This window comes from Peromyscus eremicus, chromosome 10 (genome assembly GCF_949786415.1).
Source record: "Peromyscus eremicus chromosome 10, PerEre_H2_v1, whole genome shotgun sequence".
Taxonomy (NCBI): domain Eukaryota; kingdom Metazoa; phylum Chordata; class Mammalia; order Rodentia; family Cricetidae; genus Peromyscus; species Peromyscus eremicus.
This window is the reverse complement of record NC_081426.1, coordinates 266,521-293,563: the sequence shown is the minus strand read 5'-3', so window position 1 is coordinate 293,563 and position 27,043 is coordinate 266,521. Positions and strand designations below refer to the sequence as shown.

The window sequence follows — 27,043 nt, the reverse complement described above, 5'->3', positions numbered from 1 at the left end:
CCACATGCATGTGAGGTCACAAATCTGTACAAAATGGTGACGACCCCTAGAGGGACGTGCAAGCTCCTTTTAAGCACAGCTAAGGGGAGTTTCAGGGTCAGCTACCTAACTATTTAGCATATTTTTAATTGGCTGAAGTTTAGTCTTATCATTTTTGGACACATTTGCACATTTATCCTGGAGATACTGTGAGGTTGACTTAGACCTTCTGTGTTTCTCTCCCTTGACCCTGAATATAAAGGCCTTGTAGATAAATGTCCCTTTGTTGGAAAGACACCCGTTGTATTTAAAAACAGCGGGTGGTGGCCTTGGTGGGTTGGAGCCAAGGGCACCACAGAAAAATCCCTCACTCCATGCAGACAGCGCTCATGTGGAGGATTTTATTAAGGGAAGAAGGGATGCAGAGTATACCTCTGGAGATAAGAGAAGAAGAGAGGAAGAGAAAAGAGATGGGAACAGGGGAAGAGAGGAGGTGCAGACTCCCCTTGTGGGGAGAGAAAGGAAGAGAGACAGAGACAGAGAGAGAGACAGAGAGAGACAGACAGAGAGAGACAGAGAGAGACAGAGAGAGAGACAGAGAGACAGAGAGAGAGACAGAGAGAGACAAAGAGAGAGACAGAGAGAGAGGTGGGCATGGCCCACCTCTTAAGCATGCACAAACCGGCTATGCAAATGGGGCTACCAAGGATGATGTTGTCAGGATCCTGAGTGGGCCAAGGTACTGCTTACTTACTGGCAAGTTTCCTAAGACCGGGTAATGCTTAAATGCTAACAACACCTGTTTGTCCTTCTCAGAGAACTGGGCTCTAAATTAAGTTTTGAAAGTGAGAGAGTTTAACCCTTTCAAAGGATAGAAGAAAGGGGCTATGGAATTTGCCTCTGTAACTAAGGAAAGTTATTTGAACTGTGGGGGACTCACTCAAGAGGTTTCAGAGAAGAATTTTAGTATGTTGCCTAGAGATCATTCTTGTGATATTTTGGTGAAGAAAGTGGCTGCCTTTTGCCTTTGTCAGAAGAGTTTGCCTAAGGCTAAAGTAAAGAGTTTTAGATTAATTCTGTTGGCAGAGGAAATCTCAAAACAGCATTAAAAAAAAGGAACAAACTGCACAGGGTAAATTAGAAAATGTAAGATTTAAGGAGAAAAGGGACACCAAAAAGTGGAATAAAGCTAAATCCTGTGTTCAAGGACATAAACAGGTTAAGAAATGGAATAAAGGGAGTGATCACCTAAGGGCAAGATCCTACCCAGCTAAGTTTCCAACTAGTGAAAAAGAAGTAAAGAAAAGCTTAGAGGCAGGTGTGGTGGTGCACACCTTTAATCCCAGCACTTGGAAGGCAGAAGGTGGTAGGTCTCTGAGTTTGAGGCTAGCCTGGTATAGAGATCCAGTTTCAGTACAGCCAAGCTTAGGCAGTGAAGGACAGAAAGCTGATGAAGATGTAATTGAACGTGGGGTGGGGGACATCTCAGCCCCAGTAAGCAGCAGAACTTGGTAGCTTCGGCCATGTGTTTCTGGATTTAAGGATGGAAGAAAGGGGTTATGGAATTTATCCCTGAGACTAAGGAAAGCCACAGAGGCCAGGCATGTGTCAGGGGTTTCCCTGAATGGAGGCTTAGAGATACTGTTTTGTGAAGCTATGAATGTGAAGACTGGATTGCCTTGGAGACTCCAAGATGTTGGAGACGCCAGAACCATAGGATGGATACCTGCTGAGGAGAGCTGCTAACAGGGAGTGGAACCAGCCCAAGAAAAAGAAGTGTGTTGTAGTCAACAAAGCTGAGTTGAGTTGGAGATCTGAAGAGTGCTTTGACATCAAACAGGGAGCTACAGAGTTTGGAGTTTGCCCAGATTGTTTTTGGTTTTGCTTTGGTCCAGTATTTCCTCACTGTCTTCTCTTCCCTCCATTTTAGAATGGTAATTTTATATTCTGTGCCATTATATGTTGGAAGTATGTGATCTGCTTTTTGATTTTTATTTTATAGGGGATTACAGTTAAGAGATTGCATGAATCTCCGAAGAGACTTTGAGCTTTAGACTTTTAAATATGTTTGTGACTGTGTTATATGAGACTATAGGGAGTTTTGAAGTTGGACTGGTTGCTTTTTTGCATTATGGTATGGCTACAAGCCTTTGGGGGCCAAGGAGTGGGATGTGGTGGTTGGAAAGAAGATGGCACTCAGTGAGAGTGGCACTCTTAGGAGGTGTGACCTTGTTGGAATAGGTATGGCCTTGTTGGAAGAAGTGTGTCATTGTAGGGGCGGTCTATGATGTCTCCTATACTCTGGATACCACCCAGTCTCAGAGACCATTTGCTGTTGCCTGCAAGATGTAAGACTCAGCTCTGCTAAGACTATGTCTGCCTGCACTTTGCCTTGTCCTGCCATGGTGATAATGGACTGAACCTCTGAACTGTATGCAAGCCACCCCAATGAAATGTTTTTCTTTATAAGAGTTGCCGTGGTCATGATGTTTCTTCACAGCAATAGAAACCCTAATACAAGTATTTATCTTCCTTCTCTCAAGTATTGAAAAACATCCCCGAGGGCTACCCTGGCCTAGGTATCCTGTTGTTAGGTGTCCTGTTTCTGAGTCTCTTATTGCTTCTCTTGGCACTTTTTTCTCCATTGGAAGTTCCTTCCTCCCTCTTTGCAGTACTACCACATTTTTCTTTGCCCATCTTTAAGGCATGGTTTTTATTGCACAAGCCTAAGCTCCCCGCATATTTGTCCTGTTATATTTTGTTTTTTAAATTTTTTTTTGGTTATTTTTACCAGTCCTTACCTATTCTCAGCAACCCAAGTCACATTACCAAGTTTAAAACCAACAAGTAGTTCTAGCAGCATTTTATTGAAATTACACTAAATTTCCTAATTATTTGGGTAAGAATTGTTATCTGTGTAATCTTAAAATTTTACATTGAGGAACTCTACCATTTTCATCATTTGTGTACAGTCTTTGTAGTTTCTCATTTCTTTTATATCCATAAATCTATAAGGTTATTACCTGAAGTACTGATGAATCTCTCAGTAAATTGACCAGATTAAGGATCTAATTCTCCCCCCCCCCCCAGGTTCTTTTTTTTTTTTTTAAATTTGTTTTTTGCAATACAATTAAGTTCTACATACAGGCACAGATTCCCTTGTTCTCCCCCCTCCCGCCCCCCTCACCTTCCCCCCAGCCCGCCCCCCATTCCAATCTCCTCCAGGGCAAAGTCTTCCCCACAGACTGAGATCAACCTGGTGGACTCAGTCCAGGTAGGTCCAGTCCCCTCCTCCCAGGCCGAGCCAAGCGACCCTGCAAAGGCCCCAGGTTTCAAACAGCCGACTCATGCAATGAGCACAGGACCTGGTCCCACTGCCTGGATGCCTCCCAAACAGATCAGGCCAATCAACTGTCTCACCCACTCAGAGGGCCTGATCCAGTTGGTGACCCCTCAGCCATTGGTTCATATTTCATGTGTTTCCGTTTGTTTGGCTATTTGTCTCTGTGCTTTATCCGACCTTGGTCTCAACAATTCTCTCTCATATAAACCCTCCTCATTCTCGCTAATTGGACTCCCAGAGATCCACCTGGGGCCTAGTCATGGATCTCTGCATCCAGATCCCTCAGTAGTTGGATGAGGTTTCTAGCACCACAATTAGGGTGTTTGGCCATCCCATCACCAGAGTAGGTCAATTCAGACTGTCTCTCGACCATTGCCAGCAGTCTGTTGTGGGGGTATCTTTGTGGATTTCTGTGGGCCTCTCTAGCACTTTGTTTCTTCCTATTCTCATGTGGTCTTCATTTACCATGGTCTCCTATTCCTTGTTCTCCCTCTCTGTTGTTGATCCAGCTGGGATCTCCCACTCACCCAAGCTCTCTTTCCCTCGACCCTCGCCCTTCACTACCCCCACTCATGTCCAGGCTGTTCATGTAGATCTCATTCCATTTCTCTGTCATTGGGCGATCCCTGTGTCTTTCTTGGGGTCCTGTTTTCCAGGTAGCCTGCCTGGTGATGTGAGTAGCAGTCCAGTTATCCTTGTTCCACATCTAGTATCCTGTTATGAGTGAGTACATACCATGTTTGTCTTTCTGAGTCTGGGATACCTCACTCAGGATGATTTTTTCTAGGTCCATCCATTTGTCTGCAAACCTCATGATGTCATTGTTTTTCTCTGCTGAGTAGTATTCCATTGTGTATATGTTAAGGATCTAATTCTAATCACCTCTGGAACACTTTTAAAGTGAATGACTGTATACCTATTTGTTGTGTATCCTGTGATGTGTGAGGCTACTTTTGTGAGTACTTACAACTGTGTCTTGGATATTCAGGCTTAGACTGCCTGTTCCATCAGTGAGTTACAATTATAAGAATTACTTAAAATAGATGACTAGTTTTGTCAGGAGAGTTAGTTTCAATTCTATTAATTCAAGAACATGGTTTTAGAAGTTCTTTGTTTTGCTTATTCCTACTTTCAGAAGTGCCTTCATCATTTACTTTTGAATCTTTTGTGCTTAGAATTATTTTGTATATTATATGTTTTTGCCATGTTTGGTTTTTCCTTGTGATTTTACACTTTATTCATGTAACTCTTCTTAACCCTCAGGGTATAAGTTGTCTGGTGCTTTGAATAAAGTTGGCTATTGCATAAGACTTTAGTTTGCCTCATTTTTCAGCTCCATTCTGTTAGTCTCACTGCCTCTAGAGTGGTGACAGTGTATGAGCATAGTTTCTCTGGCAAGAGTACCAAAAGACTATTCACCATGGAGTCTGTCCTCACTGAGCTGTTCCTTGGTAACAAACACTTTAGTATTTAGTAGTTTAGTATTTCGTTTAATTCCTCATATAGTTTTTGTTTTTCACACTCAAGAAGTAGAACTGATAACCTTCTAGCTAACATGTTTCCCTTCTTCCACAGATTCATCTGAAAACTACATTAAGACAAAGACTTTTGAGGGCTTCTGTGCATTACATCTTGCTGTGAGTCAAGGACACTGGAAAATCACACAGATTCTTTTGGAAGCTGGAGCAGATCCTAATGCAACCACTTTAGAGGAAACCACACCATTGTTTTTAGGTGATGTATGCTATTTTTGATACAGATGTACATTTAAAAATATTTTTCTTAGTGAAACTGTTATAGAATTTTTTTGCAAGTATTATACCCCTTTCCTTTGATTCTGAAACTGAAAAGCTATTTTTAAAGATTTCTCTTTTGTTTTTCTACTCTTGGGTGGTGGTAATATAACTTGAAAATGTTATATTTAAAGCTGCAAAACCCATTGTGAATTGAAGCTGCCCTGTTGTCCAGGGCAGTGCTAAAGACCAGTAGTGCTTGACTTGGAGCAATCATTGCAAGGTTATCTGCTAAGATCTTGTTTCTTTTTGTTTTGTTTTATTTGTTTGTTTGTTTTGATTTTTTTCGAGACAGGGTTTCTCTGTGTTGTTTTGGTGCCTGTCCTAGATCTCGCTCTGTAGACCAGGCTGGCCTCGAACTCACAGAGATCTGCCTGGCTCTGCCTCCTGCATGCTGGGATTAAAGGTGTGCACCATCACTGCCCGATCTTGTTTCTTTTTTTTTTTCTTAGTATTAAAGTTAAGGTTCTGTGGAAGAAATAATCATTTATTGCTTGTGGATCACGAGTCAGACTTCTTCAGTGTGGAACTTTTAATTCCTTAAGGATCACAGCCAAATCCTAAGTTGTATACTGCTAATAACATCTTTTTAAATTTTTATTCCCTATTTCTCTTTGGTTCTGTTGGTTTTTTAGTGACATTTTTGATTGACTGCTTGACTCCAATTGACTGAGACATGAGGAAATTCAGAGGATGTTGTTGAAGTAGAATTAGTATATCTAGACTGTAGCTTTGGTTCTACCACATATAACTTGTATGACCATTTATTTATTACATGCTTGTTGCTTCATTAATAAAATGAGAGTATTGTATCTGTCTAGATTTTGTGTTTCACATGAGACTAAAATGAAATATCTTTGGAAGTAGTTTTTTCTTTGTGAATGCATAAATATTTATTTAAAAATTTTATGTGTCGGGGTTGGAGATTTAGCTCAGTGGTAGAGCACTTGCCTAGAAAGCGCAAGGCCCTGGGTTCGGTTCTCAGCTCTGGAAAAAAAATAATAATAAAAATTTTATGTGTCATAAAATTCAGCTTTAAGGTAGGTAGGGGTGTGTGTGTGTGTGTGTATGTGTATGTGTGTTCCCAACATGTGAGAGCCTGTGTGCATAGATAGAGGAAGATATTGGTTTCCTGCTCTCACTCTCTAAATTATTCCCTTGTCACCTATTTATCTTACTGAACCTTAATGCTTCTGTTTCTGTCCCCATAGCCCTGAGGTTATAGGTTCAAGGCCATGTCTAGGGTTTCATATAGGTGCTGGGAATTTGAACTCAGGACCTGATGCTTGTATAACAAGCACTCTTAGCTGCTAAGTCATCTCCTCAGCCCCAATTTTTAAGAATTTGATAGTCAGTGAGGCTACAAAATCATTCCATCACCCACAAATTACATCTTCCTACTTTGTTTTGTTTTCAGGATCTTCCTATGTAGTTCATGCTGTGGCCTTGAACTGGAGGGGATCTTCCTTCCTCTGCCTCCCAATTGTTAGGATAAAGGCATGTGGCTACCATACTAGGCTTTGTGCCAATTTTATTTTATTTTTTTTTATTATTATTATTTTTTTTTATTTTTTTTTGGTTTTTCGAGACAGGGTTTCTCTGTGTAGCTTTGCGCCTTTCCTGGGACTCACTTGGTAGCCCAGGCTGGCCTCGAACTCACAGAGATCCGCCTGGCTCTGCCTCCCGAGTGCTGGGATTAAAGGTGTGCGCCACCACCGCCCGGCCTTTGTGCCAATTTTAATTTTTCATCCCTAACTCCACCCCTGACAGTTATTGATCTGTTCTCATTCCCCTAGTTCACATTTCACAGAATGTCATGAATATATGAAACAATGTACTATGTAACCTTTGAGATGACTTTAAAAAAAAAAACAACTTAGTATAATGCTTTTAGAATTCATCTGTATTGTTACATGTTTTGATGGTCTATCCCTTTTTATTGATGGATAGTACTGTATTCCATTATATGGATGTACTATTGTTTACCCATTTGAATTGTCAGTGTTTGGTGAATATATATATCTGGTATAAATATTTGCATTCGGTTTTGTGTGATTATGTTTTCATTTTTCTAGATGTGCTAAGTATATGCTTACCTATACAGAACAATTTGGAAATTTTATAAGCTGTTCTACCACTTTCCATTCCTTTCATTAATAGTTTAGAGTTTAGTTGTCTTGTATCCTCAATACTTGGCATCACTAACTTTTAAATTTAAGTTATTTTTTGTAGGGTTTAGTGGTATCTCAATATAGGTTTAATTTGCATTTTCTAATTATTTTAGAAATATAGTGAGAGCATTTTCTCATATGATTATTTATGGTTTCTGTTTCTGTAATTAGATAATGGAAATAATTAATTCTAGTAAAAAGAGTTCTCATATTTTCCATTCAGATTTGGTCTTTTAATATTTTATTTAAGCACTTTCTTTCATTTTCTTTTTTTTAAATAGATTTTTTTTAATTAAGAGATTTTTCTATTCATTTTGCATACCAACCACAGATTCCCCTGTCCTTCCTCCTCCTGCCGCCCAGTCTTCCCCCCAACACAGTCCCCATTCTCACCTCCTCTAAGGCAGGGTCTCCCATGAGGAGTCAGCAGAGCCTGGTACAATCAGTTAAGGCAAGCCCCTCCTTCCTGCACCAAGGCTGCACAAAGTGTCTCACCATAGGCACTAGGTTCCAAAAAGCCAGCTCATGCACTAGGACAGGTTCTAATCCCACTGCCTGGGGGCCCCCTATGCAGTTCAAGCTAAACAAATGTCTTGCTTATCCAGAGGGCCTAGTTCAGTACCGTGGGAGCTCCTCAGCTATTGGTCCACAGTTCATGTGTTTCCACTAGTTTGGCTAGTTGTCTCTGTACTGTTTCCAGTCATGGTCTCGATATCCCTTGCTCATAGAATCCTTCCTCTCATCGATTGGACTCCTGGAGCTATGCCTAGGACCCAGCCATGGATCTCTGCATCTGCTTCCATCAGTCACTGGATGAGGGTTCTATGATGACATTTAGGGTATTCAGCCATCCAATCATCAGAGTAGGCTAGCTCAGGCTCCCTCTCGACTATTGCCAGTAGTCTATGATAAAGTCATCCTTGTGGATTCCTGGGAACCTCCCTAGCACTCCAATCTCCCTATTCCCATGGTGTCTTCATTTATCATGGTCTCTCTTTCCTTGCTCTCCTACTCTGTTCCCGTTCCAGCTCGAACCTCCTACTCCCCTCAGGTCTCATCTCCTGTCCCTTGCCCTTCATTACCCCCACCCCCACCCCAGTTTGCTCATATAGATCCCATCCATTTCTCCATCACTGGGCAATCCATGTGTCCTTCCTAGGGTCCTCCTTACTAGCTAGCCTCCCTGGAGCTGTGGGTTGCAGTCTGGTTATCCTTTGCTTTATATCTAGTATCCACTTATGAGTGAGTACATAACCATGTTTGTCCTTCTGAGTCTGAGTTACCTCATTCAGGATGATATTTTCTAGTTCCATTCATTTGCCTGAAAATTTCATGATGTCATTGTTTTTCTCTGCTATTTTTCTCTCCATTGTGTATGTGTACCACATTATCTTTATCCATTCTTCAGTTGAGGGACATCTAGGTTATTCCAGGTTCTGGCTATTACAAATAATGCTGCTATGAACATAGTTGAACATGTGTCTTTGTAGTATGATTGCGCATTCCTTGGGTATATGCCCAAGAGTGGTATAGTTGGGTCTTGAGGAAGATTGATTCCCAGTTCTGTACCTCCTGTACTGTAATGATTTCATAGAGTCAAAATTTTTTATTTTCATCATTAACATATGAGTCTAAAGGTTCCCTATGTAGACCAGGCTGGCCTCGAACTCATGAAGATCCACCTGTGTTTTCCTCCAAGTAATAAGATTAAAGGCATATGACACCACACTTAGCTTTGTCATATACCTTTAAGTATTTTATTTTCCCATTGTTTCATCTACCAGTTTTTCAAGTGCTACCTGTTACCCAAATGTTTAGTATAGTGGTATTTTATGTGTACTGAAATGTGGTTTTAATTGTATGTTAATAAATAAAGTTGCCCGGGGGTCAGAGCTATTAGAGCCATAGCAAGAGCGTGGCGGTGGTGGCGCACGCCTTTAATCCCAGCACTTGGTAGACAGAGCTAGGTAGATCTCTGTGTGTAAAAGGATACAGCCAGCATTGGAGACACACGCCTTTAATCTCAATCCCAACCATAGAAGACCTGGAAGTCTGTACAGACAGGCAGTGACGAGGCAGTTGTGTTTGGGTTTACAACCAATGAGAAGGCAGAACAGAAAGACTATAAAGACATACACACAGGAAGTAGGTCCTTTTCGGAGAGCTCTCTTGGCTGAAGAGGATCGATGAAGCAGGAAGGGTGAGGCTCTTAGCTCTGACCTCTTGGCTTTCTTCTCTGAATCGGCTCTGTGTTTCTTATTTAATAAGACGGTTGGTTACATCTACAGTTTAGTGCCTTTTTTATTTTATAACTGAGAGTGTAGATGCCCACTTCCCACCTTTTGCTCTAGTTGAGTATATGCTTGCAATGAAAAATAAGAAAATTATGTTTTAGGTGGTTGAAATTTGTCTTGTATGTTTGTGCATTTTTGTGCATCATATTAGTAAACTGAGTATTAGGTTTCACTACCTTGTTTTTAAAACTTTCTCTACTATACCCAGGCATATGATAAACGTTATAATCATGTCAGCTCTTTCTATTTAGTATTCTTACATATGTGATTATTCATAGTGTTTTTTTTTTTTTTACTATTTTATGAAGGTGTGCATGTACTTATTTCATGTAGTACTATGGTAGACCCTCCCTATGTGGAGGGAATGATTAAAAAATTATTATTGTGTGTATAATGTATGTATGTGTGCATGTGTTCATGTGTGCTTGTGTGTTTGTGTGTGTGTACACATACTCATATTCCCCAGCATCCATGTGGAAGTCAGAGGATAACTTTCTGAGGTTAGTTCTCTTCTTCCACTGTAGGTTCTAGGGATTGAACTCATGTCATTGCTTGATGGCAAGTAGCCTTTACCTGCTGAGCCATCTCAACCCCCAGGGAATAACTTTCTAAGATTCCCACTTGCAACAACCGATAGTATTGAATGCGATATATATTATACTTTTTTACTCTATTTTCTTTAGTGGATTTATAAAAACGTGGTTTTAACAGAGTGCTGCATTTAGGTATCTGTACTACCCTGCCCTTAGGGTCCTGACAGGATATATCCTCAGCTGAAGCCACTTAAGAGCACCCCCTGTGCACATTCGCTACATTTTCCTATAAAAGGTGGGCCTTGCCCACCTATTGCCTTTTTCTCTTTCTTTTTCTCCGCTCTCCTCCCTAGGGACTGGTCTCTGCCCCTTCTCTTTCCTTCCCTGAATAAAACTCCCACGTGGGCCCTGTTGTATGGTGTGACTCCTTTCCTCCATTTTTAAAATACAACATTTGCTGTCGTGATACTTGGCAGGCTCTCCTTGCGCTTCCTCCTGCCCACCAGCAGTCTGAGGTATGCCAGGACCCTGGAACCAGTTTACCTAAGGCAGGCTCATATTCCAGCTACCCAACTATTGGGCCTTCCATCCAACACCGGCACAATTGGTAAGTTTCCCTTCTCCACCTCTGGCCGTTTCCCACAAGTGAGGATTCGTCTCTCGACCGTGGTTTCTTGCCTCTTGCCAGGACAAGCCCTGGTACCAGGCAAACCATCTGTCTCTTGGGCTCAACGCCCCCCAGTCTCTGTTTCTGCGTGATGATATAGGGGACAGCTTGTGCCTCCTCAGAGCCCCTTGTCCCGTTCTTTGTGTGATGATGCACTGGGAAGCTTGTGCCTGCTTAATCTGATCCTCCCTGTGTTCTTGGGATGCTAGGAAGTTCAGGCCCTTGGATCTTGTTTCTCTACTTCACTCATGGAGACTTTGCCTAGCAGCATAATCCCAACCTCTCCTATAGGATGTCTTTTAGAAAACCTCAAATCTCTAGACCCCAATATTTTATGGGACTTTTGCTACTTCTGCCAGTGATCAGATAATTGGAAGGAGGTACCCAATTTTCAAGCTTTTTCATGTCTTTGCTCTAAGCCTTCCCTCTTTTCTTCCTTTTTGTTCCTCCACTCATCTCCTGCTAGGTATAAAGTCTATTAAGCTGCATCTCTTCTTTCATTAAGTGAACTCTCTCAAATAGCAAAAAAGAACACTGGGATCTTATACGTCTAACTCAGCTTAATGAATCCCAATGTTGGTTTCTGTAGCAGCATTGGCAGCAGTCTGCCTGTGCTGCCAAAGCAGTTATATCATGACCTGTTGCCAGGTCCCTTTCCACTGCCAGCTGTTGGAGATGTGCACCCTTGAAAAGTGCCCACCAGGCAGAGCTTGCTTCCTTGGTCTCTTCTCTTGCCTCTTACTCCCCTCTTTGTCTCTAATTTCCTCTCTTGCTTCTCCTTCTCTTGTCTGCCTGTCTCTTTCAAGTTCCCACTCTGATGCAGCCTTTCACTCATTCACTTTCGGCTTTCCTCTTCCCAATAAGCCTCTTTCATTAACTCTGCTGCATGTGGCATGTTTGTTTAGTGTCATAACTTGGGAGGGTCTGGCAAAAGTACCTACTTCACACTAGGTAGACTCTAACTGCCTGGGCCACCTCTAGCAGATCTATTCTCTTCCACCTGCAACAAATCTGCTTTCTCATTCACCAACAGTTTTGCTTTCCATTCAGTACCAACAAGTGGGTCTCTGGTGGGGCTACCTGCCTCTGACCGTTCCCCTAGTTGTGAAGCTTCATTTCTCCAGCACAGTCGTCTCCTCACCTTCAGCTTTTCTCAAAGTCCTGGTACCAGGAGACTCTGTCTCTCTCTGGCTCTTAGCCCTTGGCCCCTGTTCTTTTGTGACAAACAGCTTGTACTCACTTAATCTGATCCTCCCTGGATCCCTGGGATGCCAGAACATTCAGGCCTTTCCTTTTCTTTGCTCCAAGATCTGCTTGTGTCTGTCTGCTCTCCCTTTCTAAATGTCCTGTTTGCTGCAATGTGTGAATCAGAGATGGAGAAGCCAGCTTCATCTTGCTCAGCACACACCGGTTCTCCCTTTCTAATTACTCACCTCCTCTTTAATTCTGTGTGTATGTGCCCGTAACTATTAACAACCATGTGGCTCTCTCCATCTTGGGTGGTGATCTCATCATGATTTCTTGTGAGCTTCAGGGAGTCGACTTGGATCCACCATGAACAGCATCTTGCCACATCCAAGCAGTGCTGGGCAATTCCACAGAGCCTGAACAGAGAAATGAAGCAGCCAGCTACTCCAGGATGTGGCCAACACCCTAGTTTTCTCAGGTCCCCCAAACATGACTGATGGTCCCCAGGCCAGCAGGAAGCAGTCTCAAGAACACAGTGTCCTCATCCCCGCCTCACCTGCCACCCCTTTCTAACTCCTCACCTTTTTATAATAAACAAAAGAGAGGAATGTTAGCAGTTAGGCATCTGTACTGCCCTGCCCTTTGGGTCCTCACAGGATATACTTCAGCTGCAGCCACTAAGAGCACCCCCTGTGTGCATTCGCTACATTTTCTCATAAAAGGAGGGCCTTGCCCACTTCCTGTCTTTTTCTCTTTCTCTTCCTTTGCTCTCGGCCCCAGGGACTGGGACTGGTCGCTGCCCACTTCTCTTCCCCTTCTCTGTCCTTCACCCAATAAACCTCCCATGTCAGCCCTGTTGTATGTTGTGACTCCTTGCTCCATTACAACAGTAATGGCATATATATATATCCTAAGATGTAGAACTTGCTTTCACTTTGGTGGTTACTCTTGTCACTTGTGATAAAATGGTGATTTTAGCAACCCCTTCCATCATTTATTGAGACTTCTTTTCCAGACTAGTTTTCTGTACTGTATACCCTGTTCCACACTCAGCTGCATTTTTAATGAAGTAGAGCCATATTGTCACCATTATCAGAGAGAATAAATGTTTGTTTCTTGCTTCCTTTTCCTCTGTCTCCTTTTTTAATGATAATGTTTACTATGCCAAATATACATCCTCTATCTCTTTTAATGTATCATTGAGAACAATTTTTCATGTATGCAGAAAGGCCTATGCATATGAAATTGGGCTAAGATAGTTATGATAAATGTCTAGGAATGAAAGTAGCATTGTGCATTCCAAGGTGTATAAAATGATGAGAACATCATAGAAGTGTCTAGTCCTACAAATGTCTTCTTGCTGACTGTAATTTCTCTGTAATTGCAGCTGTTGAAAGTGGACGGATAGATATGCTAAAGCTGTTGCTTCAACATGGAGCAAATGTTAATGGATTCCACTCTATGTGTGGATGGAATTCCTTGCACCAGGCTTCTTTCCAGGTAATCTCTAAATTTATTATTTCATTTCCATGTAAATTATATGTCTTACCCTTTTAAAATGACAGTTCTATATAGTTTTTGCTTCTTACTTACCTGTGATTTATAATGATTAGTACAACACAGAAAAGGCAATCTAAATGCTAATAACCATTCTAAATAAGCCAGCTGCTATAGTGACCAGAGCAGCTTTGGGCTATAGGGATTATCTAAATTTAAAATGTTGGCCACATAGTTATGAAACTCTCAGAATCTGGTATATTTTATTATAATTGCATGTTTAGAAAGCATGATAGGTCCCTACTGCTTGAGTTTGCAATCTAACTTTGTAGGATTTAAGGGTTAAAATTTCTAGAGGCCAGTATTTCATGTCTATCCTTAATGGGCTGTAATCTGATTAGTCATCTCTTTTCATCCAATGTAACAAGACACTGCATTTTTTCCTTAAAGCTATTCTTTACTGAGAAAGTAAAAAAAGTAAAACACAACAAGAAAGAGGTTTCTTAACTTAAAATATGCATCTGTGCTTTAGGGAAATGCTGAGATTATAAAACTGCTTCTTAAAAACGGAGCAGACAGAGAATGCCAGGATGACTTTGGAATCACACCCGTGTTTGTGGCTGCTCAGTATGGGAAGCTAGAGAGCTTGAACATTCTTATTTTATCTGGTAAGAGCTAATGCCTTTGTGCTGAAATGATCATGTTTTTTAACTATGTTCCTAGGAAGAATGATTCTTGAATGGGTGATGAAATTTATGTAAGTAGCCAATAAAAGTGTACACAGTAATGTCAGTCCTGGTTATTAAGTATGTTACCAGCAATAACACACACCCTGCTTAACTGAGGAGTCAGAGGTCTGACCAGAGTTATGTTTTGATAATTGTCTGATTATTTAAATGGGCTTATTCAAAACATGTTTGCATTGTATTGTGTTAAGGGCAGAATAAACCAGCTAAAGGTTTCTGTCTGACTACTTACACATGAAGCATTGCCAGAGAAGACAGTGTTACCATGGCATTATTTTTGTAACATCTTCTGACCAGAAGGGTTCATCATAGAAGGGCTTTAAAGTCTTTTCAGGGTGTATGTTCCAGCAGAGCTAAGGTGAGAAACTATGGGTAGTCAGAGGGAGAAACATATCACTAGATTTGCTGATTGGTCTACATAGTGAATTCCAGGACAGCCAGGACTACATAGAAAGACTTTGTCTCAAAAAACAAAACAAAAAAACAAAAACAACCCTCCAGATAGACCAAATCTTACCAAAAAACCGGGACATAATTTTCTTATTTTTGGTTTTCCTTACAAATCTTTACATAAAGTCAAGATAGGAAGTGAAAGAAATGCACCTTCATGAAGTTTGAGGTGAAGGTGTCGGAGAAATTATGAACCTGTATCTTAAAGAAGAGGATTCTCAAATTACTTCTTGAAATTATATGTTTTAACATTAAGAACCCCAGACTACTGGCCAGAGATCTAGAAACTAATGTTTTTTCAGCACAATCAGGGCATGTTTACTCCTGTATTTTTTTGTTTTTAATTTTTCTTGTCTCTACACTTATAAATGGTAATTTTTGTATAATTAAAAGCTATGAAGATCTGTTTATAATGTAACTATATAACTCACTTCTAAAAATGACTTTCAGTGTCTGTTATTTTTTAATCCTTTTCCATTGTAGTTTTAGAGGATCTGATTCCTTATTATTTCTGATACTTGGAAGTTATCACTCAGACTAGAAGGTTGATTTCTTTTTTTTTAAAACAGGTCTTGGTGTTGGACTCCTTCTTTTCTTAGTGACTGTGTTTGTCTCTCTGAAGCTGACAGCAGATGAGGCACTCAAGTCAAGATGGCTCTAGTTGCCTAGCATGTTTTCAATTCATGAAGGCTTCACGCCATCTTTAATTTACCCTGTGTAGCTTGTTTAAGGTGTACTTATATAAGATTATTTTGAATAAAAGATAGTCAATTTCCCCCATGTTTTATGGTGTTTTTTATACTGAGATATATTTGGGAAATTAAAAATTAGCACTATTATGTGATAGCATAAATCTTAACAGATTTAATACGTTATTTGCTGGTGATAAGATTAGGGAAATATACTGTTTTACAAGAAGTAAAGTCATTTTCAGCCTTTTCAAATCTTTTTGTTTGTGTGTTTGTTTATTTATGAAAACAGGATCTCACTATGTAGTTTTGGCCATCCTGAAACTTACTGTGTTGACCAGGCTGACCTTTAATTCACAGAGAATTGCCTGCTTCTGCCTCCCAAGCACTGGGATTAAATGTTTGCGCCACCATGTCTGGCTGCCTTTTCCAATCTGTATATAGTAGTATTAAAATAACAGAGTTTTTATTTTAAAATCTACTAAAATCCATTAAAAAACATCGTCCCAATTTATTCTTGGTTTTACTATGCAATACTCATAAAGGAAGAAAAGACTAATAATAAAGTAAGACTAATCAATATAGTTTTTAGTCTTAGATCCCATATATATTAGCCATATATCTAATGGTAATTTCCCTCTTAAAGCTTAGTCTAAAATTGGTTAGTGACATCCATAAAGTCTCATAATTTATGCTTTCCTGGGAATTATCATCAGTGTATTTATTTGTAATCCTCTTTTCTCAGAATCCAAAGAACTGGAATTATAGGTCGTTATCAACACATCTAGCCTCTTTTCCTTCCAAAATGTTTATATTTTGGGGCTTGAGAGGCTAAGAGCATGTGCTGCCCTTGCAGAAGGGTGGAATTCAGATGCAGCATCCATGTTAGGTGGACTTACTGTTTATGGACTCCACCTCCAAGGGAATCTGATGCCCTCTTCTGGCCTTCATGGATACTTACATGCACGTGCACAGATGTGTGCATATAAATTATGAATACACATTAAAATAAATCCTTAAAATATTTGTACTTTGAACCCACAGTGCTTGTTGGAAGAGGGATTGTAATAAGTAGCCTTCATTGAATATGATTTTTTTCGCTAAAAATGAATTCTAAAATATGATTGTTTATATTCTTACTAATAGAGACCAAAAACAATTTAAATAATTGTCAACAGGTTTGTAAAATAAGTATATTTTCCCTAACAGCATCCACTAAGGGTGAAAGCTGCTGTACCATGAAAGCCTTTTATGGTAGTTTGAAATTTATGTTATCATGTTATTTTTTAAAAAGACCTATGAGGATTATTGGCTAAATGGTTTTTTTGTGTGTGTGTGTTAGGTGCAAATATCAATTGTCAAGCCTCAGACAAAGCTACTCCCTTGTTTATTGCTGCACAAGAGGGTCATATAAAATGTGTGGAACTTTTGCTGTCCAGTGGGGCAGATCCTGATCTTTACTGTAATGAAGACAATTGGCAATTGCCTATTCATGCTGCTGCACAAATGGGCCATAAAAAGTAAGTGCTAAAAATGGTCTCATTAAGAGAATTAAAAGCAAATAAAGGGTAGATCTGAGCCACACCCTTTACCTCCAGGTAAAATCCTTGGTCATTCCTTTCTCTAACCATTTTGAAGGATGCCTAAATTTCTGCCTCATTTCCCCTATGCTGTTTTCATCTCCTCTCAGTTCGTCTAAATTTTCCATTTTCCCACTTTGTGGAAGAATGGCTAGAGATGGGGTGGGTACTGGAGTTTTCTCATTATTTCTACAGCTAATGGCCATCCTTTCCCTTTCCTCCTGGCTTTATACCAAGTATCTTCAACTAGCAGTGTAATGGCCTTACTAATTTGCACTATCTCCCTGTCTTCAGAAAGAGTCTTTGATGTTTTTGGAATGGTATTTTCCTTTTGTGTGTGATGAGTAGTCCATCCCATCCTAAACCCTTTGATTAGACTTGTTACCTAATCTTACTTCTGGTCTGGTATTGTTTCTTGCTTCTGTTATTCTTTCTTTACTAGAAGTCCCTAGGAAATTATTAGTATATTTTGGAGAATGTATATTGGGGAGTATGGAAATTTTAGAAGTTAGTAACATGGTTAAGTCAATAAGAATAAGGCTCCCTCCCATAAATCAGTATGGACAGATTTAAAAATCATGTTTGCAGTGTCATAATTCTTCAATAGTACTTTCTATAGATATCATTAGTGTTGTTTAATTAAAAATAACAAAATAATCATTGTGTTTAGACAGTAGGAAAATGGAGTCCACAAGCTGGATATTTTGTTGCTAGGTAGCATGTATCCTCAAAGTTCTTTTTTTTTTTTTTTTTGGTTTTTCGAGACAGGGTTTCTCTGTGTAGCTTTGCGCCTTTCCTGGAACTCACTTGGTAGTCCAGGCTGGCCTCGAACTCACAGAGATCCGCCTGGCTCTGCCTCCCGAGTGCTGGGATTAAAGGCGTGCGCCACCAACGCCCGGCTCAAAGTTCTTTGTAAGCCATGTGGCAGTATACTTTTTCTAGTTCATCTTTAAAACTTAGACACATTTATTATATTTAAGAGGTGTCATGCAGATTCTTACTTTTAATAACATACTTGGTTTCAGCATTTGATATTTCTTCTGCTTGCTCTTTAAAATTTATTATTAGTTCTTTGAGACTTTGATACATGTTTTGAACATAATCACCCTCCTCCAACTTTTCCCAGGTCCACACCCAATTTTGTGTTCTTTACAAAAATGTTTTAAATCCATTTCCTGTAGCTAAAGTTTTCCTGCCTGGTCCACAGTCTGGACAAATCTCTCTCACCTGCCAGTCCCACAGCCGCTCAGATCCGACCAAGTAAACACAGAGACATATTGGTTACAAACTGTGTGGCCGTGGCAGGCTTCTTGCTAACTGTTCTTACAGCTTAAATTAATCCATTTCCATTAATCTATACCTTGCCACATGGCTCGTGGCTTACCGGCATCTTCACATGCTGTTTGTCATTGTGGCAGCTGGCAGTGTCTCTCTGACTCAGCCTTCCACTTCCCAGCTTTATTCTCCTCCTTGTCCCGCCTATACTTCCTGCCTAGCCACTGGCCAATCAGTGATTTATTTACTGACCAATCAGCAACACACTTGACAAACAGACCATCCCACAGCAATTTCCTCTAATTGTTTATTATTTATTTAGAAAAATCTTTAATTCTTATTTTATGTGCATTAGTGTTTTGCCTGCATGTATGTCTATGTGAGGGTATCAGATTCCCTACAGCTGGAGCTACAGACAGTTGTCAGCTGCCATGTGGGAGCTGGAAATAGAACCTGGGTCCTCTGGAAGAGCAGACAGTGCTCTTAACCGCTGAGCCATCTCTCCAGCACCTAGAAAAATCTTTTAACAGTTATACTCAGCTTTAAATTGATACCAAAACTTATAAGAATTTGTCCTTAATTGTACCCAATTTTGAGAAATCTGTTGCCACTGATTTCATCTATAGCCTGCTTTAAAGATAATCTACCTGTGGTTTAGTTCTCCTCCAGTGTTAGTTCACGTGTGTTTTATGGAGGGAAAGCAGCCACTTCTTTATAAATATACCACAGATGTCAATGATTACATTTTTTTCTGAGAATGCAGTATTTTACTATAGCATTAATTTCTAATTTCATTGTCACTCATGATCTTCAAAAATTCTTACTAACAAGGAAACAAAACCAATTAGTGTTTAAGAAGGAAAGTACTTCATTTTATCTTTTGTTATTATTTGTTTGTTTGTGAACAGAGCCTTTCTAGGTAACTCTGGTTCCTGGAATTTTCCGACTGCTGACTTATAGGTATGTGTTTCCACAACTGGTTAATATATAATTTCTAGTGCTGGGAACTGAACCCAGGGCCTCCAGCATTGTATGTCAGCACTCTATCTCTGGGCAATATCCCTAGCCCCTCATTTCCCAGCTAGTTTATATTTAATATAATGAATATTTAAATAATTTGTTAGGTCCTGAAATATCAAAAGTAAAATTGGATTTAGGAGCATAAGTCGTGGTGGTGGTAAGGCAAGTAATAGTGAACAAGGAAAGCAGGTGTATTTACTATATTAAATATTCCTCCCATTTGTATATTTGAAGGATCTTGGACTTGTTAATACCACTTACTAACCGGGCTTGTGACACTGGACCCGACAAAGTGAGCCCTGTTTACTCTGCAGTGTTTGGAGGACGGGAAGAGTGCCTGGAAATACTACTGCAAAATGGCTACAGCCCTGATGCTCAGATGTGCTTGGTCTTTGGATTCAGTTCCCCTCTGTGCATGGCTTTTCAAAAGGAGTAAGTATGCTTGTTACATTTTGCTTCTTTTTAATTCCCAAGTGACTTTTCTTCATAGCAAAACTTGGTGTCTCTGTTAGTACTAATCTAGAAAAGGTTTGCTACAAGATCTGTTCTTCAGTCTAGCAGAAGTCAGGTTGATAATGCCAGATTGTTTACTTTTTCTTTTTGGACCTGGATTACACTTTTAGTGTAGGAGTGTTAGGGAATACTTTAAATGTATTTAAAATGCAGGCTACTCTGATGTCTCTGAAATGATTCAAGAATCAAAAATGGAACTTTTATCAAGTAAGGCAGTAACTACTTCAGGTCATTTTACCTTAAACCTTTTTGTTTATTTATTTATTTTATAAACTTTACAATAAAATCTTGGCTTTCAAATACTGTAACATTAACATTTTTGTTATATAGCATTTCTTAGTGTACATCATAATAATTATATTTTAAAAGCCAAATATTTATTTTCATATTCTGCTACAGTTCTGTGAAGTAGAATAAATGAAGAGTTAATGCTGCTTTTTAAGTTTTGGTCAATAATTTGACCTTGGGATTCCTAAAGTTTTACAGTAGACATCGGTAGCTGAGTGTAGTTGCTCACACCTTTAATCCTAGCACCTTGGGAGCAGAGGAAGGCGAATCCCTGTGAGTTCAAGGCCAGCCTTATCTATATAGTGAGTTTCAGGACAGTCAGGGCTACATAGAGAGACCTTGTCTTAAAAAAGACCACCAACAACAGCAAAGAAAGACATTAAGAATATGAGGGTAGGGAAATAGCTTAGTAAACATGAGGATTTGAATTCATTCCACAGAATCCACATTAAATACTGGGTGTAATGGTGTGTGTTTTTCATCCCAGTGGTAGGGAACAGGAGAATGAAGGATCCTTGAGGCTTGATGGCCAGCTAGTCTAGCCTGATAGATGAGTTCCAGACCAGCGAGAGACTTACCTCAAAGTAAATGGATGGCCTTCCTGAGGAAAATATCCAAGGTTGTCCTGTGGCATCCACATGGACAGACACACATACACAATAGTAAGACTATAAGAAAAACAATATAAAATAATGCTTGTGCTCCATTAAAAATAAAAATCAATTTTTAAAGTCCTAATCATTTATTTGTTACTCTTTTTTTTTTTTTCAAATGTGTAGCCCAGGTTGGCCTCGAACTCGTGATCCTCCTGCCTCCGCCTACTTCAGCAAATCCTACCAGCATGTACCACCACAACTGGCTATTTGTTACTCTTAATGACTCTTAAATTTTATTATTATTTTATGTACATGGGTGTTTTGCCTGCATATATGTCTGCACACTGTGCCCACAGAGGCCAGAAGTGGGAACTGGAGTTACTGATAGTTGTTAGCTGCTATGTGGGTGCTGGGAATCGAACCTACATTCTCCAGATTAGCAGCCAATCTTTTTAACTGTGGAGCCATCTCTCCATCCCTAGCACTCTTACTTTTGACTGGACTGAGACTTAGAAGTAGAAGTTCTCAGTGAGGACAGCCTACATCTCTGGACAATCTGTTCCTGGCTTTTTTCATTCTCTTGGCCAAAAGTTTAGCATATTCTGCAGCCTCCTCTTTACTTTCTTAGTGTGTTGTTTCTTGAGAGCAATATGTTGGCATATTTTATTTTAGGACACTTGGAGTAAAAAAACTGAATCTTGGGGGTTTTGGTTCTGGGCTTCTTAGATTTTTTTCATTTACGGCTTTCTGACAGTGAATTGGCAGCATCGTCTTTGAAAGACTGAACAGTTTTCAGATTCTAATTGTTCTTTTGGGCCTCAACTACCAAGGAATGGTTGTTAGAATTCCCAGCCACTCCCCCAGCTATATGACTGCACATGCGCTGTCCAGTAGGCAGGCAAGATGCTTAGTCATCCTAGGGCCTTATGTCCTATGTAATCTCTGCTCTGTGTGATCACGTAATCTATGCACATGCATGGTGTAGCTATGTAAGCCCATATGCGCATGTGCGGTGGGGGGTACCTATAAAACAGGTTCCACCTATTCTTCTCTCTCTTCCTGCATGGTCATTTTATAGGCCTATGCACACCGTTTCTATTCCCTTCCCTTTATAAATTCTTATATAGTGGGTTTTTTCCGTGCCTCATGGCTTCTCTTGCACCATAAACAGCGCTTAATAAATAACCATGGTAGTATCTTATCAGTTCAGGAATATCAGTTCAGCATCCACAATACATCCCTGTTGTGGGATGTTCTGTATGTCACATGTGTTGCTAATTAGTCAATAAATAAAACACTGATTGGCCATTGGCTAGGCAGGAAGTGTAGGCGGGACAAGGAGGAGAATAAAGCTGGGAAGTGGAAGGCTGAGTCAGAGAGACACTGCCAGCCACCATGATGAGAAACAGCTTGTGAAGATGCCGTTAAGCCACGAGCCATGTGGCAAGGTATAGATTAATGGAAATGGATTAATTTAAACTGTAAGAACAGTTAGCAAGAAGCCTGCCACGGCCATACAGTTTGTAACCAATATAAGTCTCTGTGTTTACTTGGTCGGGTCTGAGGCTGTGGGACTGGCAGGTGAGAGAGATTTGTCCTGACTGTGGGCCAGGCAGGAAAACTCAAGCAACACATCCCCAAACAGACTGGTACTTTTTCTCCAGTTCTCCTTGGTCTGTAATAGAATGCCCCATATCCAGCAAGCACACTATGCTATGAGTCAAGACACCCTTCTTCATGGGAAATCATTTGCTGTTCCCACTGCTAGTTCAGAACACATAACTCTTCCAATTTTCACCCAGAACCCCAACCCTAACTCTAACCCTGACTCCTGTGGCCATAGATACTATTATTTTTAATGATGCAGAAGTGGTTACAGGCATACTACAAATATCATTGGCTTTATTGAAGTCATTGTTATGGATATCTAGCTGTGATACAACTTCACTCTGTCTAAACATTTTCACTGGTCCAGCCAGATATCTCATTGTGTAAAAGCACTTGCCATCAAGTCTGACAACTTGAGTTTAATCCTCAGGACCCACATGATGGAAGAAAGGAGCTCCTGTAAGCTGTCCTCTGAGCTCTGGGCATGTTCTCTCTCTCTCTCTCTCTCTCTCTCTCTCTCTCTCTCTCTCTCTCTCTCTCTCTCTCTCCCTCCCTCCCTCCCTCCCTCCCTCCCTCCCCCCTTCTCTCAAACACACACACAAATCATGTGAAAAACAAAACAATGTATTCACTATATTTTTTCTCTTTTTACATCTCTGTATCTCCTAACATTCTCTAAGTAAAATAGTTTATTTTGTTTCAAATTTAAGCTTCCACAGTTTACATTTTCATATGAAGATTTGAAATTCTAGTTAATCTAAGCATTCAAGTCCCAGTTTATTCACAACTTTAATAATTTTCTAAAATTTCATTGTATAAGTCCTCACATGTTATTTCCTGAGCTTCCAGAATTCTCCTTTTGTGCCTGCCTTCTGCTAAGATTACAGGTGTGAGCACCATTGTAGATTGCTGCTGCTCTTTCTCCTCCTCCCTTGATTCCTCCTCCTCCTCTTCCTTTTGAGAAATGGTCATTTTGCTCATTCTGCCAATAGCTGCTGTATGGCTAAAGTGAAGTAGATCATACAACATTATTCTTGTTGGGCTTGCAGTACCTTAACCATTAATTGTGTTCCCCTAGAGGTAGGCAGCATTTTACAGAATTTAGATAGACGATGTCCAGTGCGAGAGGTTTTACAAAGGCTTCCCAGCATTAGTTGAAATTGTAAGGGCAGTCTTCTTTCTCCTTTGACTTTGACAAAGCTAGTAAATAGCATTAGTTGACTAATACCATAGTGAGAACTCAAGTGGATCATATGAAATGTATCGAGAAAACTGAAACATGGCCCCTATTCCTTAAGGTTTTGAAACCTAATGGGATGAATAGTATTAGTAGCATTTGTATATACTGCATCAGAGACAGAGGAGGTGAAAAAACTACCATCCCCATAAGATGTGCACTAATAAGAATGTGCTTTATATTTGCATAGCGATTTACAATGTCTGTGCTGTACTAAAGGCATGTCCTTTGCCCTTGCTTAATTTTTTCCTCATTGAGGCATCATTCAGTACCCTTCTAGTTTTCATTTATCCTGGCACTGTCTCTATGAAGGTCAATATGCTGCAATAAATAATGTTTAGTAGCATATCTTAAAAAATATAAATCTAATCTTGAAAGGCAGAGTATTTATTTTTCTCCTTTAATAATGTGCTTGTATAATATATATTTGCTAGAAGTGGTCATTTGGTCCTTTATTTTCTTCTAAACAAATAGTCCAGGATTGTATTTATTTACTCAATGTCATTCTCTCCCTCTTTGCTAAGGATTGAGCCTAGTACCTTGAATATACTAGGTAAGCAATCTACCTCTGAACTATATCCACAGCCCCCCAAATTGTATTTTTTTAAAATGTGGGTTTTAGGGTTTAAAATCAGGTCCTCATAGACATAGTAAAGTGAATGCTTTACTGATTGAACTTTCTCATTATCCTCCTGCAGTTGTAATTTTTAAGGAATCCACAGTTGATTTGCTTCTTTAAAAATTTATTTTGTATGTGTATGTATGTTAATGTACCCTTGTGGGTACATGTACACGTGTGAACGTGTGTATGGAAGCCAGACATTGATGTTGGTTGTTTTCTTGTGGCTCTCCATCTTAGTTTTTGAGGCAGAGTCTCTCATTGAATATAGAGCTAGAATGACTGGCTAGTGAACTCTAGGGATCTGTTTTGTCTCTACCATGTCTCACTCCTTAGCAGTGATGTTAAAGAGTCACTTTGCTGCACCTGGTTCTTAAGTGAGTGAAAGGCTCTGGTTGATACTTGGTTGGCAATTATTTTACTGCCTGAATCATCCCTCTATCTTCATTGGTTTACTTTTTATATGTAAGTTACTCTGTAGAATTTTCTGGGTAAATTTCAGTGCTATTTTTATTTTTTTAAGATAAGTTCTTATATATCTCAGACTTGTCTTGAACTTACTATGTAACCAAGGATGCTATGATTATAGGTGTGTACCACCATGACTAGCTTTCAATGCTACTGAATTATTCATGTGCAGTGTGGGGTCACTTACTAGCTTAGCGGAAGTAACCCCACTGCAGCCTCACTCTTGCTGTCTTTTTAATTATATTTAAAAGCTGTGATCAAGCTTAGTATGGTGACACATACCATTATCTGGAGAGGTAGAGACATAGCTATCAGGAGATCAAGGGCATCCTGAGTCACAAAGGGAGTTGGAAGCCAGCCTGTATTACAAGACATCCTATCTTGAAAAACCAAGCAACCAACCACAAAATAATAACACTGGTTAAAATTTAAAAAAAAGGAACTACCCAACTATTCTGCCACATATACCAAAGTAGGCAGGTGATAAATGTGGTAATTTGGTGAGGTGACCCTATGGGACAGTGGATCCCCCAGTTTACTTTTTCTCTTATTGTATTGCTCTGAGTGAGGACCCTATGGGACAGTGGATCCCCCAGTTTACTTTTTCTCTTACTGTATTGCTCTGAGTGAGGGCCCTAGTCTGAAGCTGGGTAGTAGCAGTGGCTCCAGCAGCTAAAATCCCAATACAAACCTGTTTTTCCATGTGAGCAATTAGCTAATTAGAATGAAAGTGTCAGAACTGCATAAGGGCAGTATTGGAGAGACCTGCTGATTATGCATATGAATTTGCATATTCTTAGGTTCACTGTTAGTTTCAAATGTACAGGAGAGTCCAGATTGTTGAAAGCAAAATTTAAACTATGACCAAAGCCTTAAGTAAGCCCTTAGATCAGGCCCAAAACTGCATAACAAAGACTTTGAGAACAGAAGCAACATTAAGAAGAAATACTGTCTGTTGAAGATATAGCAGAAATTGTAATCTGAACCTAACTATATTATCTGCCTGCTAAATCAAATGAATAAACCTATTAGTCATCAAAGGATGACAAGACACAGGACCCAGAACTTGCAGAACATAACATTTACCTTGTCTAGGATGCACTCTAAAATTACTAGATATATGAAGAACCATATAGTTAATCTCAAGGAAAAGACAATGAACAGTTGTCAAGCCTGGGATGATCCAGATGTTGGAAATAGCAAGTCATTGAAAGCAGTTATTATAGCTGGGCTTCATGAAGTAAATACATTTACAAAACTGAAAAGTAGAAGTTCTCTGAGGAGAAGCTGAGGAGTAAAAAGTATAAAGCAAAATTCATTGCATGGGCTTGAAAGCAGAACAGAAGTGACAGCGAAGTCAGCTATCTTGAAGATAGGCTTGTAGAATTACCCTAGAGTGAATAAACATTGAAAGAAGGCTGGGGTGAACTAGCTTACCCCAGTAATCAGATCAGTGAATACCCTAATTGTCATCATAGAGCCTTTCTCCAGTAATTGATGGAAGCAGATGCAGAGATCCACAGCCAAGTACCAGGCTGAGCTGCAGGAGACAGGGAAGAGGGATTCTATGAGCAAAGGGCATCCATCAAAAGATCATGATGGGGAAACCTATAGAGACAATCAAATAGCTTGGTTTGGGGAACTCATGAACTTTAGACCAACAGCTGTGGAGCCTGAATAGGACTGGACTAGGCCCTCTGCATAATCGATATAGTTGTGTAGCTTGATCTGCTTAAGAGCTCCCCACCCCCCACCCACCCACCCCCACCCCCCCGGCAATAGGATCAAGATCCATCCCTGGTGCATGAGCTGGCTTTTTGGAGCTCACTACCTATGGTGAGACACCTTGCACAGCCTTGATGCAGGGAAAGGGGCTTGGACCTGTCTCTACTGAATGTACCAGGCTCTGCCGACTCCTCATGGGAGGCCTTAATTTGTTGGAGGAGGGAATGGGATAGGGGGCGCAGTGGGTTTGGTTGGAAGAGAGGGGGATCTGTGGTTGGGATGTAAAATGAATAAAAAATTTCTTAATAAAAAATGAAAAAAAATACCAAATAAAGTTTACCTTGAAAATGCAAACAAAAAGCTGAAAATATTTATAAAGGAAAAAGACAGGGGGATAGGAGTTAGTAGTGGGCAGAGCCACAGAAGCCTGAGGAAAAATATCAACAGGTTTCACGCAGTTGAAGTCAGAAGAGGAAAAACTTATTAGTCTAGAAAAAAAGAATAAGTTGTTATGGCTCTAAATGTCTCAACTCTAAAGACTTAAAGTTATACATATAAGCAGCTCAGCAACTCAGGACAAAACAGAGAAAAAGGTGCTTAAAACAAATCACTGTGAAGCAAAAATAGAAGAAAAGTGTATTTCTGTGGTCACCAACGTTCTCTGAAGTACTTTGTAAAGCAAGAAATTAAAAATTGAAATCTGACTTGATGGATCTTGGAAAGGCCTATGAATTATTTTCTTCAATTAGAACTTGTTAAGTGAA

The 27,043-nt window shown here is 39.9% G+C and overlaps 1 protein-coding gene across 3 annotated transcripts in view; it reads left to right on the top strand.

Moving 5' to 3' along the window:
* Asb3 (ankyrin repeat and SOCS box containing 3) overlaps positions 1-27,043 on the top strand; it is a 124,809-nt gene that overhangs the window by 38,663 nt on the left and 59,103 nt on the right. For all 3 annotated transcript variants that reach the window (XM_059275117.1, XM_059275118.1, XM_059275115.1), the window contains exons 3-7: positions 4,898-5,056; positions 13,356-13,468; positions 13,998-14,133; positions 16,693-16,870; positions 19,460-19,657. In XM_059275117.1, the coding sequence (XP_059131100.1) occupies positions 4,898-5,056; positions 13,356-13,468; positions 13,998-14,133; positions 16,693-16,870; positions 19,460-19,657 (784 nt within the window). The remainder of the gene's footprint in view (positions 1-4,897; positions 5,057-13,355; positions 13,469-13,997; positions 14,134-16,692; positions 16,871-19,459; positions 19,658-27,043) is intronic.